Genomic DNA, 18499 nt, shown 5'->3' on the forward strand with positions numbered 1-18499 from the left:
CAGCGAGGAGGGACCTGGCCTAAATAGCTCTGTGCACCACAATGGCCAGGAGAGCGTGGGAAACAGAGATTCCCAGGCTTCGCCCCAGGAAAGGTGGAATGTATGGGTTTAGGGTCAGGCCCAGGAATGTGCATTCTTTCTGGTAAGGGCCGCATGCCATCTGAGAGAAACAATACCCTAGAAATACTCAGTCCTGCCCTATAAGGAGGAGCAGAGAATGCTGCGGGGGAGTGAGGGCAGCCCTCCTTGGCCAGGACTGGGGGCCGGGCTAGTGCCACCCACAGAGGGTGCTCAGGCATCTAACGGAAAAACAGTGGGTGGCCCGCGACTCCCAGGCCTCTGCTCATCAATAATGGATGGAGGCCCCTCTTCAGCAAAGTGATCGATGCCTCCTTGGCACCCCGCAGGGCCATCTTCCGTTGACTGCAGGGCACACAAGGATTTTCAGAGAACCCGACGCTTTGGGGCCAGGCCGGTTCCGGCCAGCCATGGTAGGGTAGGCAGTCAGCCTCACCTCCCAGAGGCAAAGCAAAGACGCCCTAATGGCTGGGGAGCTGAGTCAGTGACAGGAGCATGGGTCACTTCTCAGATGCCCATTTCTATGGGCATCTGAGAAGTGCTGCTAATTTCTATGACCAGCCCGGCGTGTTTCTTTGCCAGATGTGGCTTATCACCCCCAAAGATGTTCAATGTCTCCAGGGGCCCTGGATCCATCAGTGACGTTATCTTAATCAGTGACAATAATCTTAATCAGTGATAATATCAAGCAATCAGGCACATTATCCATCAATGCTGTGGATCAGAACCCCAAACCCTTGATATATGCAGGGAAAGTACTTCACATGCATCATCCTATATGGTAGTTATGGCGATCCCATTTTATGGAAGGAGAAACTAAGGCTAAAAATGGCATCCCCCCATGACCTTCCACCAGCAAGTGGTGACAACAGGACTATCTCCCTCCGCCTGACTCCAGGCCCAACTACAGTTACCACTGAATGTAATTAACATTTGCATGGCATCTAGGTTTTTCAAAGCTCTTTCTCCTATGTCCCATTTTAATAAAGAGCAACCTTATGAGAAATCTCTTGGCCCAGGGAGATTTTATGTAACTGACTCCAGTTCACGTGGCTGACGAGCCCCAGAGCCAAGGTCTCCACCAGTACCGCATTCTCATTGTCAACAGGAAGCTTCATTTCCTCCTTCGCTACGATACCAACGTCTGAAGTTTGGGGTTGAATTGCAGTTTGATTCCCAGGTAGAACAAAGGGTCTCCATCGATTGGCCAGTCCCTTAAACGTATTTGCTGTAACGGAGACCACCCCGCCTATCCCGCAGCGAACCCACATTGATGGGACAATGAGAATTTGCATGCCCAATCGGTATGAAGTCTGTTTTGCTACCTTCCCTGGCCTTACGGAACACTTCCTATCAGCCAGAGCCACCAAGGCAATTAGCCTCATTGAAATAAAGACACGATTGACTCATTACCTATCAGATTGCCTCAATAATGACTGTATTAATTTCACAAGCTAGCGAGTCCCAAAAGCTGCTATTAAAAAAAAATCAATGATCAAAATGATGACAGCTCTAGTTCGTATATTACAAAAGGCGGCGGGTGCTGCCAAAACTACTATTGATTAAGTATGAAGCTTTCATTAAAAAGATAATTGGAAACGACCATACACAGAGCGGGAATAAGTCATCGGCTGTGCAGAATCTTATCTTGATTTTTTTTTTTTCCTTTTAAAGAGCATCTTGCCAACCACAGAGCCAATGGCAGTAGGTTTCCACCTTTTTCATAAATGTCATGGCCCTCAGCACAGGCCTTGATAAGGCCCCAGAGGCTGAGAATCACAAAGAAACATCTAAATTATTTGCTTTTCATGGGTCCAGTGGCTTATCGGACCCAACCAGAGTGCAACATCCCAACAGCCCCACATTTAAGGAATCTGTGGGGGCCACTGCTCATGCAAGCTCTTTTTCCTCTAAAAATGCTGAAGGCCACAGTTTTAAAAAATCTGATAAGATAACAGCCCCCATATCTGGGACTGCTAAGGAACCAGCCCCTGTCCTAGTCATTTTCCAGATTAGAGGAGATTCATTCTTCAAACATGACAATGTTAGCCTATTTGATAAACGTCTCGCCCCGCTGACAAATGCATTCCACCAGTAAATGAAAATCGCCTGATTCCCACAGCCCATTTGGGGGGTAGGAAGCGGTGGCTCCGTCTTACAGATGAGGGGAGAGAGGTTAAGAGAGCAGCACTGACTCACTCAGGAGCCCCACAGTTAGGAAGCAGCAGAGCCGGGGTATGGATCAGATCTACCTGTCCCTTCCTCCTCTTCAGGACCTTCCCACTTACGAAGTGTCTGGTCCTGCCATGCCTAAGACTTTCATCTCCCCTAAAAGATCACAGGCTAGCCTGGCTTCCAAAGGATATGTTGACTTTAATTTGCTCTTGACTGTTTCTTAACGAATACCAAGTATTACTCGAGAACAATGGCTTTGTTGTTGTTGTTGTTATTGGAACGTTTTGGCTTCTAGATTTCTTGCCCTCACCATGTGAAAATGTGTATGAAGACTTCTCCTCCTCTGTTTTCTTCCCTGCTCTACAAAAGCCTCTGGGATGATAGAGACTGATTTTTATATTCATGGAAAAAAAAAAGAACCGAGTAATTATCCAGACCAGTGGTTCTCAAACTTGAACATGTGCTGGGATCCCCTAGAGGGCTTGTTACAACCCAGACTTCTGGGTCCCGCCCCCACCCCCCGGAGTTTCCGATTCACTAGGTCTGGGGTGGGGGCACCTGAGCGTTGATGTTTCTAGCAAACTCTCAGGGGATGCTGCTGTGGCGGCTGGTCCAGGGACCGTATTTTGAGAACTGCTGGTCCACAGGGATGATGTTCTTGGAGCTGAAGAGGTAGCGCTCTGAATCTGGGCCATAAAGACCTATGTACAGGTAAAGACTATGTGATACATTTCCACTAATAAATAGCAGAACTCACAGTGTATTGAAAAAACCCTGGGATTCCATGCGATACTGGTTTTCACGGGAGTTATAACTACTCCTAGGTAACTGGAAGGCCTTGAAAAGAGGCTTACTTCCCAGAGGCACAGTAAAGAAGGGATTTGCTAATTATCTCACAAGAAGTTTTGAGGGAAACAAGGAACAATACGTGAAGGGCCTGGCATAGCTCCTGGCCACGGGCGGTAGCCCAGGGACCCACAGGTTTGTTCCCTCTACTGGAAAGGTCTACAAAGGTCCAGTCACTGCCAACTCCTAGCTGGATAAATCAGGTTGAGACCACAGTACAGTATAGCTCCCACCACACATTTTAGCAAGAGCAAGAGGCCTGTGGGGAGAAGCCTGTGTGTCTATGGGGCAAGGACTGTATGAATGACTGTGGGCTCTGCAAGGAAGCGGGTTTGATGGGACAGGCTACTCAGGGTTCCGAGAATGACTAATGGCCAGTAATGCCACCACGGTGGGCTTCTGGAGACCAGGGCCCCTCCCCCAGCACCTCACATGACGGCTGGAGGTGGAGGTGATCGACAAAAGTTTATGGGTTGGTGTTAGTCAATCAGCAGATGAGTGGGGAAGGGAATGGAGCAATTTTTCCTTTGGTTTATTCTCTCTCCAGTTCCTAATTTTGAACTTTGACCCACATGACCCTTGAGTTTACCATCTCTGTACCCTACTTCCCAAACCAGAACCCATGGAACACTAGTTCTGGGAGATGGTAAGGGGTCTTCCACAAAAGGGTGGAAATCCCATGGTCAAAGAGTTTGGGAAGCCCTAAATTCGATATTTTCCTTCTTGAAAACCGAGAGGATATATGAGCATATCAGGACTCTGTGAAATTCTTCTCTAAATGTTGAAATATTATGGGAAAGTCTTTTGGCTCAACACCAGTTTGGGAAAAGCTCTTTCTCTCAATATTAAAATCACATGCCTTCTCATGGAACCCTAACCTTTCACTTACTGCTGCTAATCAGCCGGGACTATAGTTGGGTTAGTGTTGGTTGCAAAGTAAAAGTTACAAGGCTCTGAGTGAAGATGAGTGTTCCTTCTCGGGTTCTAAAGCACCTCTTCCTGAGGCTCAGAAAGTCATACTGAGGTGCAAGATGTTAACGATTCCAGACCGCTTTGGTCCCTGGGAGGGTAACGAACCTCTAACAAATGATATTTCCCAATGTTATTTCCTCCCATATTATAACATATTATACTCCTGGCCTTGTCAGATAGCCAGGGCAGAAAATAATCGCCAGCCCCGTCTTCAGTGTGCTGAAAAGGAGGCCACCAGCAGACGATGAAGTAGGACAAGAATCGGGGCACATCTGGGTCCTCGATGGGATGAACGGAGTGACCTAAGAAAGAAACTCTACTCACTTGGCTGTGCCCAACGACCACTGCCTTCTTCTCCAGATCCAAGGTCTGCAGGAGCTCCTCCACAGCCTGGGGAGAAGAGGAGAGTTAAAGAGAGACAGAATGAGACAGACCCCTGTGGGAGGTCAGGCTGGCTGGCTGAGGCATCGGGAAAGAGAGGATGACTCCATGTGTCTGGGAGTCTGAGCACCAGAGCCCCACCTCACCCGGGCAAGTGCAGAAGACGAGCAGGTACCGAGCACCTCCTGTGTGCCATCCACTCTGCTGGGACCCTCACAGACACATCTCCTTATGTCACCATGGCAACCGGAGGTGGGTCCTCACACCACCACGCCCATGGTGGTGGAAAAAAAAAAAAACACCCAAAGATGCAAAAGTCAATGAAGGATGTGTCTGCTCTGGAAAACAGTATGGCAGTTCCTTTAAAAATTAAATACAGGATTACCGTAGGATCCCACAATTCTCCTTTTGGGTGTATACCCAAACGAAGTGAAAGCAGGGACTTCAACAGATAGTGGGATGCCCACGTTCATAGCAGGGTTATTCACAACAGCCAAGAGGTGGAAGCAACCCAGGGTCCGTCCACAGATGAATAGATACATAAAACATAGGATATACACCCAAGAGGATATTAATCAGTTTTAAAAGTGAAGGAAATGGGGCGCCCGGGTGGCGCAGTCGGTTGAGCATCTGACTTTTGATTTCGGCTCAGGTCATGATCTCAGGGTCGTGAGACTGAGCCCCACATTGGGCTCTGTGCTCAGTAGGGAGTCTGCTTGGAATTCTCTCCCTCTAGACCTCCCTCCCACCCCCCACTTGCATGCTCTCTCTCTAAAACATAAATAAATAAATAAAATCTTTAAAAAAAATAAAAGGGAAGGAAATTCTGAGCCATGCTACAACGTGGATGAACCCGATGCTAAGTGAAATAAACCAGTCACACAAAGACAAATCCTTATATGAGGTACTTAGACTAAGCAAACTCATGGAAACAGAGAATAGAATGGTGGGTGCTAGGGGCTGGGGAGGGGGAAGGGGGAGTTAATGTTTAATGGGGACAGGGTTCCAGTTTTGCAAGATGACGTGTTCTGGAGACGGATGGTGGTGATGGTTGCACGGCAGTATGAATATGCTTAAGGCTGCTGAACTGCACACTTAAAAATAGTTAAAATGATAGGGGCACCTGGGTGGCTCAGTCAGTTAAGCGTCTGCCTTCGGCTCAGGTCATGATCCCGGGGTCCTTGGATCGAGCCCCAGGTCTGGCTCCCTGCTCAGCGGGGAGCCTGCTTCTCCCTCTCCTTCTGCCTGTCCTCCCAACACATGTTCTCTCACTCACACTCTCTCTCTCCCTCAAATAAATAAATAAAATATTTTAAAAAATAAAGTGATAAATTTTATGTTGTGTATATTTCACCACAATTAAAATAACAACAACAACAACAACAAATGAAGGCATTTCTTCAAGGTTATAAGTCACATGGGGGCAGAGCCAGATTAGAATCGAGGTCTGTTGGGCCACACTGCACCATCTATGATTTAACCACCTCGAGTGCCCAGGATAGCTCCAGAGGCCCCTAGGCCACTAGGAACATCACCTGCTGTGTGCCTGAAGTTTGCTGTGACAGCCTCCCCTGCACTCTGTCCTTCCCCCATTGTACCTGCCAGAGACAACCTCAACCTTCACAAATACTTCCTGAATAAATGGCATGTGTGCCCAAGCGAGAGTATGGGCCGGGGGGAGCCAGTGTTTGCTTCATTTCTTACTTCCTCTGCTGCACCTGGTACTGTTCTAGGCACACAGTAGGAGCTCAATAAATATGATGACAGAGCGAACAAAGGAACAAGTGATCCAACGGAGGTGGAAGTGTGCGGGGTGGGGTGGAAGGAGAAGGGCAGACCCACGCGGGAGACCTAAATTCACTCAAAGACATTTCTTGAACGCAGCCTTGGCCAAATCACAGCCATGTCGTGGGATTTTCCTTTGTCATCAAGGTATGCGGGCTCTGAAACAGCCCTGCCGGAGATGTGTACCCTCAGGAAAATACAGGTTAACACTGGCTTCCGTGGTGCCTGCGATTCACCTCCCACTCCACCTCCACACCAACCCTCATGGACCTTCCATTCACTGAAAATCACAGTCTATTTTCGGAATAAACTGTCAGAAAAGTAATTACCACAGGCAAAAAACAAAAGGTATTTCAGGTCTGGTGTAATTCACTAGATAAGTTTCAGTTCCACGGGTCATGGGCACCACAGAAAATTTCCTAAGATACTCTTAAAAAAATGCTTTTTTAAAAGTCTGATCCAAGACTTTCATCTAGGAGCAATTTTCTTCCTCTGACCTCCTAGAAGAACATTCCATAACGCCCCTCCCTCAAATTCAGTGGTTTTACTTATTACATTTTAGCCAAAAATGTTCCCAGGGAGCTGTAGGCAGCAGAATGCATAAAAACCAATATATCCAAAACACAGCATCTTTTCTCCCTGTACAAGAGCAAAACAAAATAAAAATTGACTGCAAATAAGACGGATGGATGAAAAATAAATGAAACCTACAGCCAACGAAATTTTTCTAAGTTGGCGTTGGTGTTAACACCCAGAGTAGATGTTTGGGGGGGGGAAATCAGGATTTGGAGAAGGTAGATCCACCTGGGCTGAGATCCTGCCTGGTTTTACCACTCATAACTGTGTGACCTTGGACAAGACCTTTACTCTGAGCTCTGGGCTCCTCTTCAGAAACATGAGGGAGAAATAACAGCATCTATTCTGGAAGATTCTGTGGTTGTTCTTGCAGAAGACTCCATGCTGCACCTGCCATATAGTAAGCGCTCAACAGACATGAGTAGTTAGTCCTACTAAAGTCCTTGAATGAGTCCTACTGGTTCAGTCTTGGTCAAAACTTGGTAGAGGTGCTACAGAACATAAACTGAGCCTCCTTTTCTCAAGTACACCCCCAAACACCTGATATCTGAGGATTCTTTCCCATCTCCCCACTTTCTTAGAGCCCTGTAGATGTCTGTGTAGCCAAGATCAAGCCTAACAAAGACATTCTGTCTTGTTGATCTCGTTTTACAGGCAAGAACGCTTACATCCCAAAGGATAGAGCCAACGGGTGGCTGCAGACATTGAACTATGCTTCTTGCCCTCATTTTCCTTGCCTGCAAAATGGCGCTAATGTGCCCTACATTGACCATACGGGTGTTGGCACGATTAACGGAGACTATGTGTAAAGGGCTTTGTAAGCGATGTTGCAGTTGATTGCTCTGATTATCATAATGAATATTACTCTTAGATTGAACCATATGAAATTGGCACTTGTTTAGGTCAATTAACCAGTGATTGGATTTTTTTCTACACAATGTCAATCACTGTCCAGCAACCAGTTGATGGAAGACAGGCAAGAATTTGGATTACTGTAACAGATTTCTTCCCTGTCCCGCATCTTTAAGGAATCAGCTATTCCACCCTAATTATCCAGGTATTTGAGGTTTATCCCTCCCCACATGGAATGCGGAATAAAACGATGGCCATTTTGCTCCAAGGAAACAGTCTGCTCTTGTGCTTTTGAGTCTGAGCATGGCTCTCGGTGCTTGCCACATAACTCATTTTATTTTCAAACCTCTGCAACAGGTACGACTTGATGCCTGTTTTACAAAGAAAGTGAAGGCCGGTGTAATGAAATCACGTATTGGGAAATGGTGGAGGGAGATCCAACCCCAAGGAATCAGATTCTTGAGCTTGTTCTCTGCCTTCTGATGCTGGGATCCTGTCCAGTTCCACTACTCATTGGCTGTGTGATCCTGAGCATGCCATACCTCCTCCCTGATCCCCCGTGTCCTGTGCTACAAGATGGGGTAATCATGTCCATCTTCCAAGGATGGAGTGGAGCTTTAATGAGGTCACAGAGGTAACACGTGGGAGTGAGACTTACAGAATGGTGGAGGAAGGAGCTTGAGAAATCCTCTGCTCCTCCCAAAAAAACAGTGATAAAAATGGATACAATTTTTGAAAGCAACAAGTTCAATACTCTGGAAATTGAGCAAGGGGATACAACAAATGGAGAAGCGTTTGCTAAAAAAAAAAAAACAAAACAAAAAAACTACTGAATCTCAGGTAAGAACAGTGGGAGATTGCAACCATCTTGACCAGGGTGGTTCCAGTCCCCCACCAATCTCTGGCACTGTGGTAATCCTGCAGGGAGAGGCAAGCTGTAAAAACCAGTGGCATTGCTGGGAGAGAGGGGGCTCACTTAGACAGAGTGAAGTACAGGAAAATTCCACGCCCAGGATCATTGTCAGAAACAGTAGTGATCTTGGCAGCAAAGAAATGGAGAAGGTCAATAGCACAGCTAGTGTAAGATTGTTATCTGGACTGGGGCAAGCAATAAACATTGACTAGCCCGAAACTTGATGAAGGGACATAGGGAATGGACAGCCCTGTGGGCCTTGACAAGCCCCCACATGTGCCTGGTCATCTGGAGGGCTGCACACAGGCTCAAGGTTACACGCAGGCTCAGAAGAGACTGAGAGAGCCCCCAGCTATCTACACATCCCTATCTAAACATAAGGCCATGTACACAGACAGAAAATCTGTGAAAGGGCCAAAGAGTCAAATCTGTGGCACAACGGTGAGTGTCTGAACATTGACTACAGTTCCCAACCCACACGTAGCTCCACTGAATCAGGGAAAGGCTTGCAGATTCACGGTGTTTGATTACAACCTGTGCTAAGCTTTGCTGACAAAGGGGCAGGCCCTGAGAATCCAGGATTTATAATAAAAACAGGAATGAAAAACCCAAAAAGAGATATCAGTAACCTCATACCATGGGGGAGACAGACTCCATAAATCTAGTCCACATATATTACTAAATAACTGGGGAAAGATTAGAATCTGGAGATGCTATTATTTATTACCTAAAATGTCCAGTTTTCGGGGCGCCTGGGTGGCTCAGTTGGTTAAGCGACTGCCTTCGGCTCAGGTCATGATCTCAGGGTCCTGGGATCGAGCCCCGCATCGGGCTCCCTGCTCCGCGGGAAGCCTGCTTCTCCCTCTGACCCTCCCCCTGCTCGTGTTCCCTCTCTCGCTGTCTCTCTCTCTCTTTCTGTCAATTAAATAAATAAATAAAATCTTTAAAAAAAATAAAATAAAATGTCCAGTTTTCTGCCAAAAAAAAGAGAAATATACAAGACATACAAAGAAACTGGAAAGTGGTGACCTATACTCTCAAGAAAACAAAAAATCAGTCAGTAGAAACCTTTTGTGGGCTTCAATGTGGGGCTTAACACAGACCACCAAGCAGCTATCATAATGCACAGAGTGCTCACTCTCGCGCCTGGCTCATGCTACGTGTCAGTAAATCCTAATAACTGATAGAGGTTCAGAGGTTATCAGGCCCTCCTGGGCTTCTGTAGAGTGATGACACACCCTTTACTTCCACCCTCCCAGGCTCAAATTATGAGTTGTTGAATCACCTGGGAGAAGCCCAGCTCATGCCTCCACTTACAGAGGCCCTTTGTGTCCTAAAACAATGCAAAGAGTGTTCTCTCCGATGTTCGACAAGGATGCACCCAATAAGCATGTGATCTGACATCTCACATTAAGCTGAACATGCCAGACAGGCAATGAGAGACTCCAGGAATAATGGAGAGCCATGGAAGGGAATTCTTGCCCAAATCACTTCTCAGCATGTAGTGTGGTGTGAAGAATCCGTGTCTGTGGAATTGAATGCTCATTCAGGGAGCCATTTGGCTGCTGTGAGCACAGCACCTCTTTCCTGAAACCCACACCATGACCCAATGGCCACCATGGCCCAATGGCTGCCATCTGTTGTATATCTGCTAGGTGCCAGGCACTTTGCTATGCCCTGTGAGTGTTGCACGTGTTCATGCAGCTGTCAGATATCAAGGGGTGTGGATCAATGGAGAGATGGCAGAAATGAGGATTTGAATACAAGTCTGATTCTAAACCACATGCTTTCAACCACTGGAGCACTGATCAAATCAACCCATAAGGGTGGGACTATGTCTCTGTTATTTAACTCCATATGCTCAGAACCATATATAGAATGCTGTATGAACACACACACACACACACACACACACACACAAATTGGATTGGTTAACACTGAATGGAGGGGCACCTGGGTAGCTCAGTTGGTTAAGCGTCTGCCTTCAGCTCAGGTCATAATCCTGGAGTCTTGGGATCAAGTCCCACATTGGGTTCCCTGCTTCTCTCTCTTTCATTCTCTTTATCAAATAAATAAACAAAATCTTTAAAAAAAAACACTGAATGGAAAATGTGTACGATTATTAAAACAGTAAACCCCAACTGGAGGAAGTCAGTAAGGTGAGCAAGAAAAGAATGGTGAATACACTGAAGGGGCTAAGGCCATGGGATAACCCCTGAATAATGGTTCAGCACTGTACAGTGGACAGCTCTCCCTACCCCCAGCCTTGGGCTCCTAGCGGCCCCTCCCCAACAGAAAGGGGCTCAGACAAATTCAGAGGAAACTGGGGGTGTCCACAAGGGTCTGCCTTCGAGACAACAGATTGACATCCCTTAATTGTGTTCTTCAGATCAAGTCTGCAGGACAGATTTTGTTGGCTAAAATCGATCAACACCTAGGCACTCTGAGGAGAAGAGGGCAGGCCTTAGGGTTTCCTCACATCGATCGGGGAGACCTGGCAAGTCCTGCCTGAGCAGCAGGGAGATCGAAGAGACCAGAATCTGGGACATGGCCAAGGTGAGCTGACAGAACCCCTCGACTGACCTGCCTGAGAGTCCACCATTTGTGGTCATTCTGGGTGGGCTTCAGTGCAGGTGGCTGCATAATCTTAGCTAGACAGGATAAGCTGGGGGAGAGGAATGGGACCCCAGGGGATCAGAGCGGGGGACAGGGTCATTCTGGAGAACCGAGCATGTGCCTGGGTATCTAGATGGGACGGGGGCGTCTTGAACAGCTGGCGATCAGGGTGACGATGCTGCTCCCTAGACAGGACCATGGAAGGACAGAGTGGACTGGACTTCCTTCATGATTTTGCTTAAGCTAGTTCAAAAATGAAGGTCAGGTTTCTAGGCCATGCCCCTGCCAATAACTTCTCAGTTGACCATCACTGACCACCTGATAAAGCCCAGACTCTCTTGTCCTGCCAACAAGGACCCATGGCCCAGCCCCTGACAACACCCTCAGTCCCTCTTCTTGACACATGGCATCCTTTGTGCTCCAGCCACACTAAACTAGCCATGCAACCTTGCCACTGGACCCCCCATAGGGCTCAACTCAATCATCACCTCCTCTGAGGAGTCTTCCCTAAATGCCCCAGCCTCATCTTGCCTGCAAACATCAAACATTTTAGGGGCACTCCCTGGAGTGTCCCAAAGCCACCCCTCTGCTTGGAAAGAGCCTTAGTCTTTCCCTCACCCAGTGAGATCATATTCTGTCCATCCCCGTATCTCTGGCACCCAGCACAAGGCCTGATGCAAAGCAGACACTGGGTGAAAGCTGAACGGAATCAAGGATAATGATTTTAAATTAACATATCATGGGTGGCACATTCTGTACAGAAAGTCACCAGTCACCCTGCCTATCCTCAAAGGGCTCCCATTCAAAAGTCTTATGTGAACACGAAAAGATGCTCAACATCACGGATCTTCAAGGAAATGCAAATCAAAACCACAGCGGGATGCCACTTCACACCCCTTCAGATGGCTCCCATCAAAACAAAAACAAAAACAACAGAAAATGACCAGTGTTGGCAAGGATGCAGAGAAATTGGAACCCATGTGCACTGTTGGTTGGAATATAAAATGGTACAGCCACTGTGGAGAACAGTGTGGCATTTTCTCAAAAAAAATTAAACACGGGATTACCATATGATCCAGCAATCCCACATCTGGGTATGTACCCCAAAAGAAATGAAAGCAGGGTCTCAAAGAGTTAGCTGCACATGCATGTACATAGCAGCATTTTCCACAATAGCCAAAAGGCGGAAGCAACTCAAGTGTCCACTGACAGATGGATAAGCAAAATGCTGTGTATATATACACAATGGGATACCACTCATCCTTAAAAGGAAGGAGGTTCTGACACAGGCTAAGATGTGGATGAATCTTGAGGAATTCTGCTAAGTGCAATCAGCCAGACACAAAACGACAAGTACTGTGTGATTCTACTTATATGAGGTAAAGCCATCCACTTCATAGAGACAGAAAGTGGAATGGTGGTCACCAGGGACTGGAGGAGAGGGGAGAATGGGGAGTCCATGTTTAATGGGGGCAGAGTTTCAGTTTTAGGAGATGACAGAGGTGCTGGAGACGGATGGTGGTGATGGTTGCACAACATAATGAATGCTCAGTCCCACTGAAATGTACATTTAAAAATGGTTAAGATGATAAATTTGATGCTGTGTGTACCGTGCCACAATAGTCAAAAAAAAAAAAAAAAAAAAAAGCCCTGCGTGCAGAATCTGAGATCCCAAGTTCAAATCCCAGCTCCACCAGTACCTGGCTGGGCGGTGATGACCTCAGTTGCCTCTGCTATAAAATGGGGATAATCCCCAGAATAAGAAGACTTTATCTTTTGAGGTCTATTTCAGATGAAGCATCTGAAATTTTTCACATCGTGCCGATTTTGCAATGAGAGTTTGCGCATATGTGGTAAAAGGCACGTGCTATTTTTGTTCGAGGAACACAAAGTATCCAGCAGGTGCCCACCAAATGAGTGTGCATTATTGGGAAAGAGTCCTGGTGGGGTACCACGTATTTGGCACACAGGGGACCTCATCAGGGCCCCTTTCACACCATGACAATGAATTCTCTCTGCTGCCATCTAGCGTCTGAGGACAATATTGACCTCTCCCAGCTGTCAAACTTGTCTTCTTCAATCCTGAGGTCTTAACTGCTTTGCACACAGAGGCTGACAGTTTGCCCACCCAAGCACGTGTTCATGTATAATTCATGGGGCATCACGTTGCCTGGCAAATGAATATTTATCAGCTTTTTCATAAGAAGCAGGGTGGTGTTTCCTTTTGTTGCTACCAAAATTCTATGCTGTAGCAAATGAAATTTGTGAGCAAATAAAAAGAGAATGAGAAGAAGCGAAAAACTCCCAGCCAAGTCCATTCCACTTGTAATTTTCCATTTTCCAAGGCCCTCCAGCATGTGTGTGGAGGTGGTTTCGGTTTGGCTACAACAGGACTGCTGCATCGTCCAGAATAGCATCCTACCATATGCTCTACCTATTGCCCCCGCAGAAAACTCCCCCACACCCCACCTCGGTGCTGTTTTCAACTGCAGAAGAGCCCAAGACCTTTTCCATGGCCCCATTCCAGATGCTCAAAACACAGATCAAGTTTGGGTTGACCAAGGACAAGGAACCCCACATGAAGATTGGTACAGACTGGCTGGTGGCATCAAGCCAAGCAGTTTCAGGACTTCCTAAAGGGGCTGCCACCAAGGGAGGGGATTTCCCTGCACCATACCAGTCAGGTCTGATGTCCCCTCCCCAGGGCTACGTCGAAGGTGCTGCCTTGTCTGCAGGAGGGGACCTGTACCCTGCTCCCTACTGCAGTGAAAAGCCATAAAGGACCTAAGACTTGTGACTCCGTTTACTCTTCTCGCCTCGTGACTCCCCGATTGAGGATTCCAGTGCTGATGATTTCAGACACACGTGGGCACACTCCCCTGGAGATGGAGTCTCAATGTGGTTGTGAACATGGGGTCTGGGTGGCTCGGTTGCCATCCCTCTGGCCTTGCAAGAGGATGCCAATGCCAGTACTGACGTTCAGGCTGATGATGGTAGTTCACGTACACTGAGACCTTACGATGCAGCAGTGTCAAGCCCATGAACTCCTCCCCTGCATGTAATCCTCTAAACCCCTTCTGGAGGGAGGCATTATTGTCGTGCCCACTTTACAGAGGAGAAGACTGAGGCAGAAAGATGCCATAGCTCGCTTACATTCACGCAGCCCCAGCCGGGAGCCAACTGCAGCTGTTTGACCCTGGAGCCCTGCTCTTCTCAGCCACCCTCCCTGGAAAGCAACAAACTTGGGTTCACGGACAAAACCCACAAATGCTTGGCTGTGTGGCCTCAGGGGAGGCAATTCATCTCCTTGTGCTTCCATTTTCTCATCTGTAAGAGGGATGCAATGGCTCTCGGTTTGCAAAGCTGTCGGGAGGATGCAGGGCTTTGCAAATTCTAAAGGGCCCTGTGATCATCGACAGACCAGTGGCCATTCTAGGCAGAAATATCTATCGATGGTTTGACACTGGGATAAAGACAAGGTTCCGCCATAGGAGTTTATGGTGGAGTTGGAGAAAGAAGACACACGGGGGCAGAAATACAAGGTTAGGCATTTGTATTCATTCATTCATTCATTCATTCATTCATTCAACGGACAATTTATTGAGCCCTTTTGCTATAAGCCAGAAAACACAGAGGAAATGTACATAATTTCAGAGAAGGGAAGTGCTATACACACATCAGGACAGGATGATGTGAGGAGCTCTGGGCCAGCATCTGAATAGAAAGATGACACCAGCCACAACAAAACTGGGGAGGCGGGTTCCAGGCAGAGGGAACAGTTAGTGCAAAGGCCCTGAGGAAGCTTTCACGGTGATGCTTTAAGATGGGTGCTCCGGGTCTCCGATCCCTACTGGTCCAGATGCCCCGCCCCGGGGGGCAATCCCCTCTGGAACAGAAGACACCCAGGGCCTCCACCCCCTCTTGTCCCACATACCTTCCTCTCGTCTATTCCCTCCGAGGCCAACGTAAGCTTCTTCATGAGGAGAGGGTCCAGCACCTGGAATCGCCGGCGAAACTGAGCGAGCCCCATGTGGTCAGCGTAGCCTGGGGGGAAGGGAGAGGAGGTGGGGGGGGGCCGGAGCAAGCCGAAGAACAAGAAGTCCAAGTGAGAAGACCAGCCCGGGGCCTGGACTCGGAGGCAGCCCCTGCCCTGCTCCCCGCCTGCAGTGAACTTGCTGGGTGGACCCACTTCCTGGGGCCTGTTTCCCCACTTGTCAACTTAAGCGATTGGGTTCAATCAGCATTTCCCAAACGTGTTCCCCAGAACACAAACCCTATAAAATTCTCCACTGAACGTTTGAAAAACAGCACTTTCACCTGCCCTCTGGAGGTTCACACCGTGTACCAGCAGCATCAATGCCAAAAGGCTCCTTGGACCACCGCAGGGAAGATGCCAGATTGGCTTTGCTTAAAACCTGTTGGACCATGGGAAAAAATTTTTTTGGTCCAACATTTATGACCACCCCACAGGCTGCATGTGGGAAATGCTGCATTGGATATTTTCAAGGGTTTTTAAAAAAGCTAGCACGTAGGATGGACAAGGGTGTACCCTTCTGTGGGGCGACCAGGCAGAGACATGTGGAAAGCTCCCAAGAGAAGGTGACGTTAGAGCAGGCCTCCGAAGGAGCCGTAAGAGTTTGCCACAGGATTGGGTGTGGAAGGGATATCTTGGCAGAGGGAACCAGAGAGGGGAAACCCAAGGCTGGCTCCTTAGTCATAGCAGAAACCAGCATTTACTTAGCACTTCTGTGTACCAGATGCTAGGTTAACAACTTCCTTGTGTTATAGACACTCAGGGACCTCCAGCATTGGACCCATTTTATAGATGTGGAAATTGAGGCCCAGAGAGTTCAAGTCACCTAGCCCAAAGTGGCAAGGACAGTAACTCCCCCAGCTGGGATTCAGACCCAGACAGTAACGGTAACTAATCCAGTGGAGAGTAGCCAACAATGAGGTCATAGACGAGCACGGACCAGATCCCAAAGGAAACTGAAGTCAAGTTCCAAGCCTCAAGGTTTGGACTTGGTCCTGGATGCAAGGGGCATGGTAGACCCTCAGTTGGCTCAAAAAGACCCCTCCACTGGCTGGATGGGAGAAGGTGTGGAAGGTCTGGTAAAATCTGACTCCACTTTGAGACTTCACAGGAAGCCAAATGCATGAACCATGAGGCATTATGATGGTGGTGGGTTCGTGCGGTGAATCCAGGAAGCCTCCCTGGGTGAAGAAGTCTTAGGCCAGGTTCACAGGATGCTGACCACACAGAGACAGGGGCTGGGAGATTACAAGCGTGCCCTTTCGGGTCAGACTGATCTGGGCTCCCATCCCATTTCGGCCCTTATTAGCCCTCTGACTTTTCATGAATGACCCCATCTCTTTGAAATTCAAGTTCTTCACCTGTCAGCTGAGAAAAACAAGATCTGGTCACAGTGTTGCTATAAGGATTGAATCTGATGATGGATGTGTATAAGATGCTAACATGCAGTGAGGTTTTCCCACATCCGGGCAACTTTTCTGTTAGTCTCTTACTGACTCATCAAACAGCTCATCAGCTCCCTGAGACCTGAGCTATTAGGGCAGAGGAAAGAAGCATGATTGAGGGACTTGCCCGGTGTTGGCCAACAGCCAAGCCCAGGCCGACCGGCTCCAGGGTCAGAGCCACGCCCACCAGGCTGCACAATGTGTAATGTTTAATGCGCATCTGCTATATGCCAGGAGCTGTGCTAAGGGCTTGGTAAGAATGACATCAGTCATTATATGTCTTGACACAGTGCTAGCACATTGGAGGCACGCAATACCCTGCATATATGTGCGCACGTGGGTATACGCACAGATGTGCACAAATTCAAAATCATAAATATTTGATAGGTGTGTGTATCCATGTGTGCGCACATGTATTTCTTACATGGTGTAAGAGACACAGGAGCCACTTGGAACAGAAAAAATTGAGGAACTGACCAGGCCTGGGAGGCAGAAAGTGGAAAGTTCTACCATGAGACATCAAATCTTTACTTGGTTGGAAAACTTCATCCTGCCCCAGGCAACTGCACTGAGAATGCAGAGGGCAGACACCGCAGTGAGAACCCCAGGCTGAGGATGCACACGGGGGCTCTAACGGGGTAGTCCAGAGTATCTGCAAAGGCCCAGCGCCTCCTGCCAGCCAGCCAGCTGGGCAGAATCGATCGGCCACCACTGTGGCCATTCTGCTCTTCCCCTGCGACATTATCTGTCACCCCTTGCCCGTGGTTATGCAAGCAGGAGGAAAAATCAATGAGATGCTCCGAAGAGTGAGGGTCTCTTCTTTGCTTCCAGTTGCTTCCAGCTTCTCTGTCAAATTCCTGGTGCTCCAGGTGCTGGCTCTTAACGGGGTGGGGGAGGACACAAGGCCACGGCCACAGGCCAGGCGCCAGTGACCACAAAGAAGTTCAACGAACAGGTGCCCACCTCGCCAGCCTCCCCACCAGCCCCAGCCACCCCATCCTCTGCAGAGACAATGACCATGCCTGAGCCCTTTCTAATGTCAGGGAGGGGAATCCACGTGGTGGCCTCTGGGGTCTGAGAGGCAGAAAGGAATCAGAAGGATTCGGAGCCAACTCAGCATCTAAGATGAGCTATGTGGAAATCTTGGGCACATGCTTGCTTTCTAAAATATAGACCTGAAGACTTATTCCTCTGATTCAACTCCAGTCTTCCCCCTGCCACCCTCTTTATCTCCTCGGCTTGACCCACTGAAAACCAAACCTCCAAAAGCGGACGGCCCGCCTCATCAGCCACAACTGCCCTGTGCATCTTTAAAACCCCCAGTCCCCGAAATCCCCGAAAACCCAGGCTCTCCCCTGCCTCTGGGCTTTTGCATATGCTGATTCGTCTGCCTCCCAGACTTGAGCCGCTTACTTTGTATCATGACCCAAGTAAGACGTTACCTCCTCCCGGAGGTTTGCCCTAGTCTCCCCAGGGAGAGCACGGAGCTCCCGCCTCTCTATGCATCTGGTACTTCCTGCATCCCCGGGTGACGACGTACGCCCCTGTTACGTGTTCCCACCTGAGCTCCCAAATCAGGCTGAGCATCTTAAGACCAAGGTATTGCTCACTGTGGGAATCTCACTCGCCATCCCAAGGTGGAAATTCCCTGGACATCTGCTGTTGAATGGAAGGTGAGCCAGACACAGCCCTAGCTTTCCAGGAGTGCACATGTCATTCAGGAGATAAGACGGGCTTTAACTCTGCCCTGTCCAACCACTGCACGACCCTGAGCATGTCCTAACACCTCTCGGAGCTTCCGTTTTCCCAACTGTAATCAAAGCTTCC

At 48.3% G+C, this 18499-nt stretch overlaps 1 protein-coding gene across 1 annotated transcript in view; it reads right to left on the reverse strand.

Annotated features, from left to right (window-relative positions):
* MYO18B (myosin XVIIIB) overlaps positions 1 to 18499 on the reverse strand; it is a 241243-nt gene that overhangs the window by 149936 nt on the left and 72808 nt on the right. Inside the window, exons 20-21 of the mRNA XM_028124695.2 lie at positions 15129 to 15238; positions 4396 to 4461 (exon numbers count right to left, since the gene is read on the reverse strand). Coding sequence (XP_027980496.1) covers positions 4396 to 4461; positions 15129 to 15238 — 176 coding nt within the window. The remainder of the gene's footprint in view (positions 1 to 4395; positions 4462 to 15128; positions 15239 to 18499) is intronic.

This window comes from Eumetopias jubatus, unplaced genomic scaffold (assembly GCF_037043125.1).
Source record: "Eumetopias jubatus isolate StellerSeaLion01/CBP00866 unplaced genomic scaffold, mEumJub1_p1.0 scaffold_16, whole genome shotgun sequence".
Classification (NCBI taxonomy): domain Eukaryota; kingdom Metazoa; phylum Chordata; class Mammalia; order Carnivora; family Otariidae; genus Eumetopias; species Eumetopias jubatus.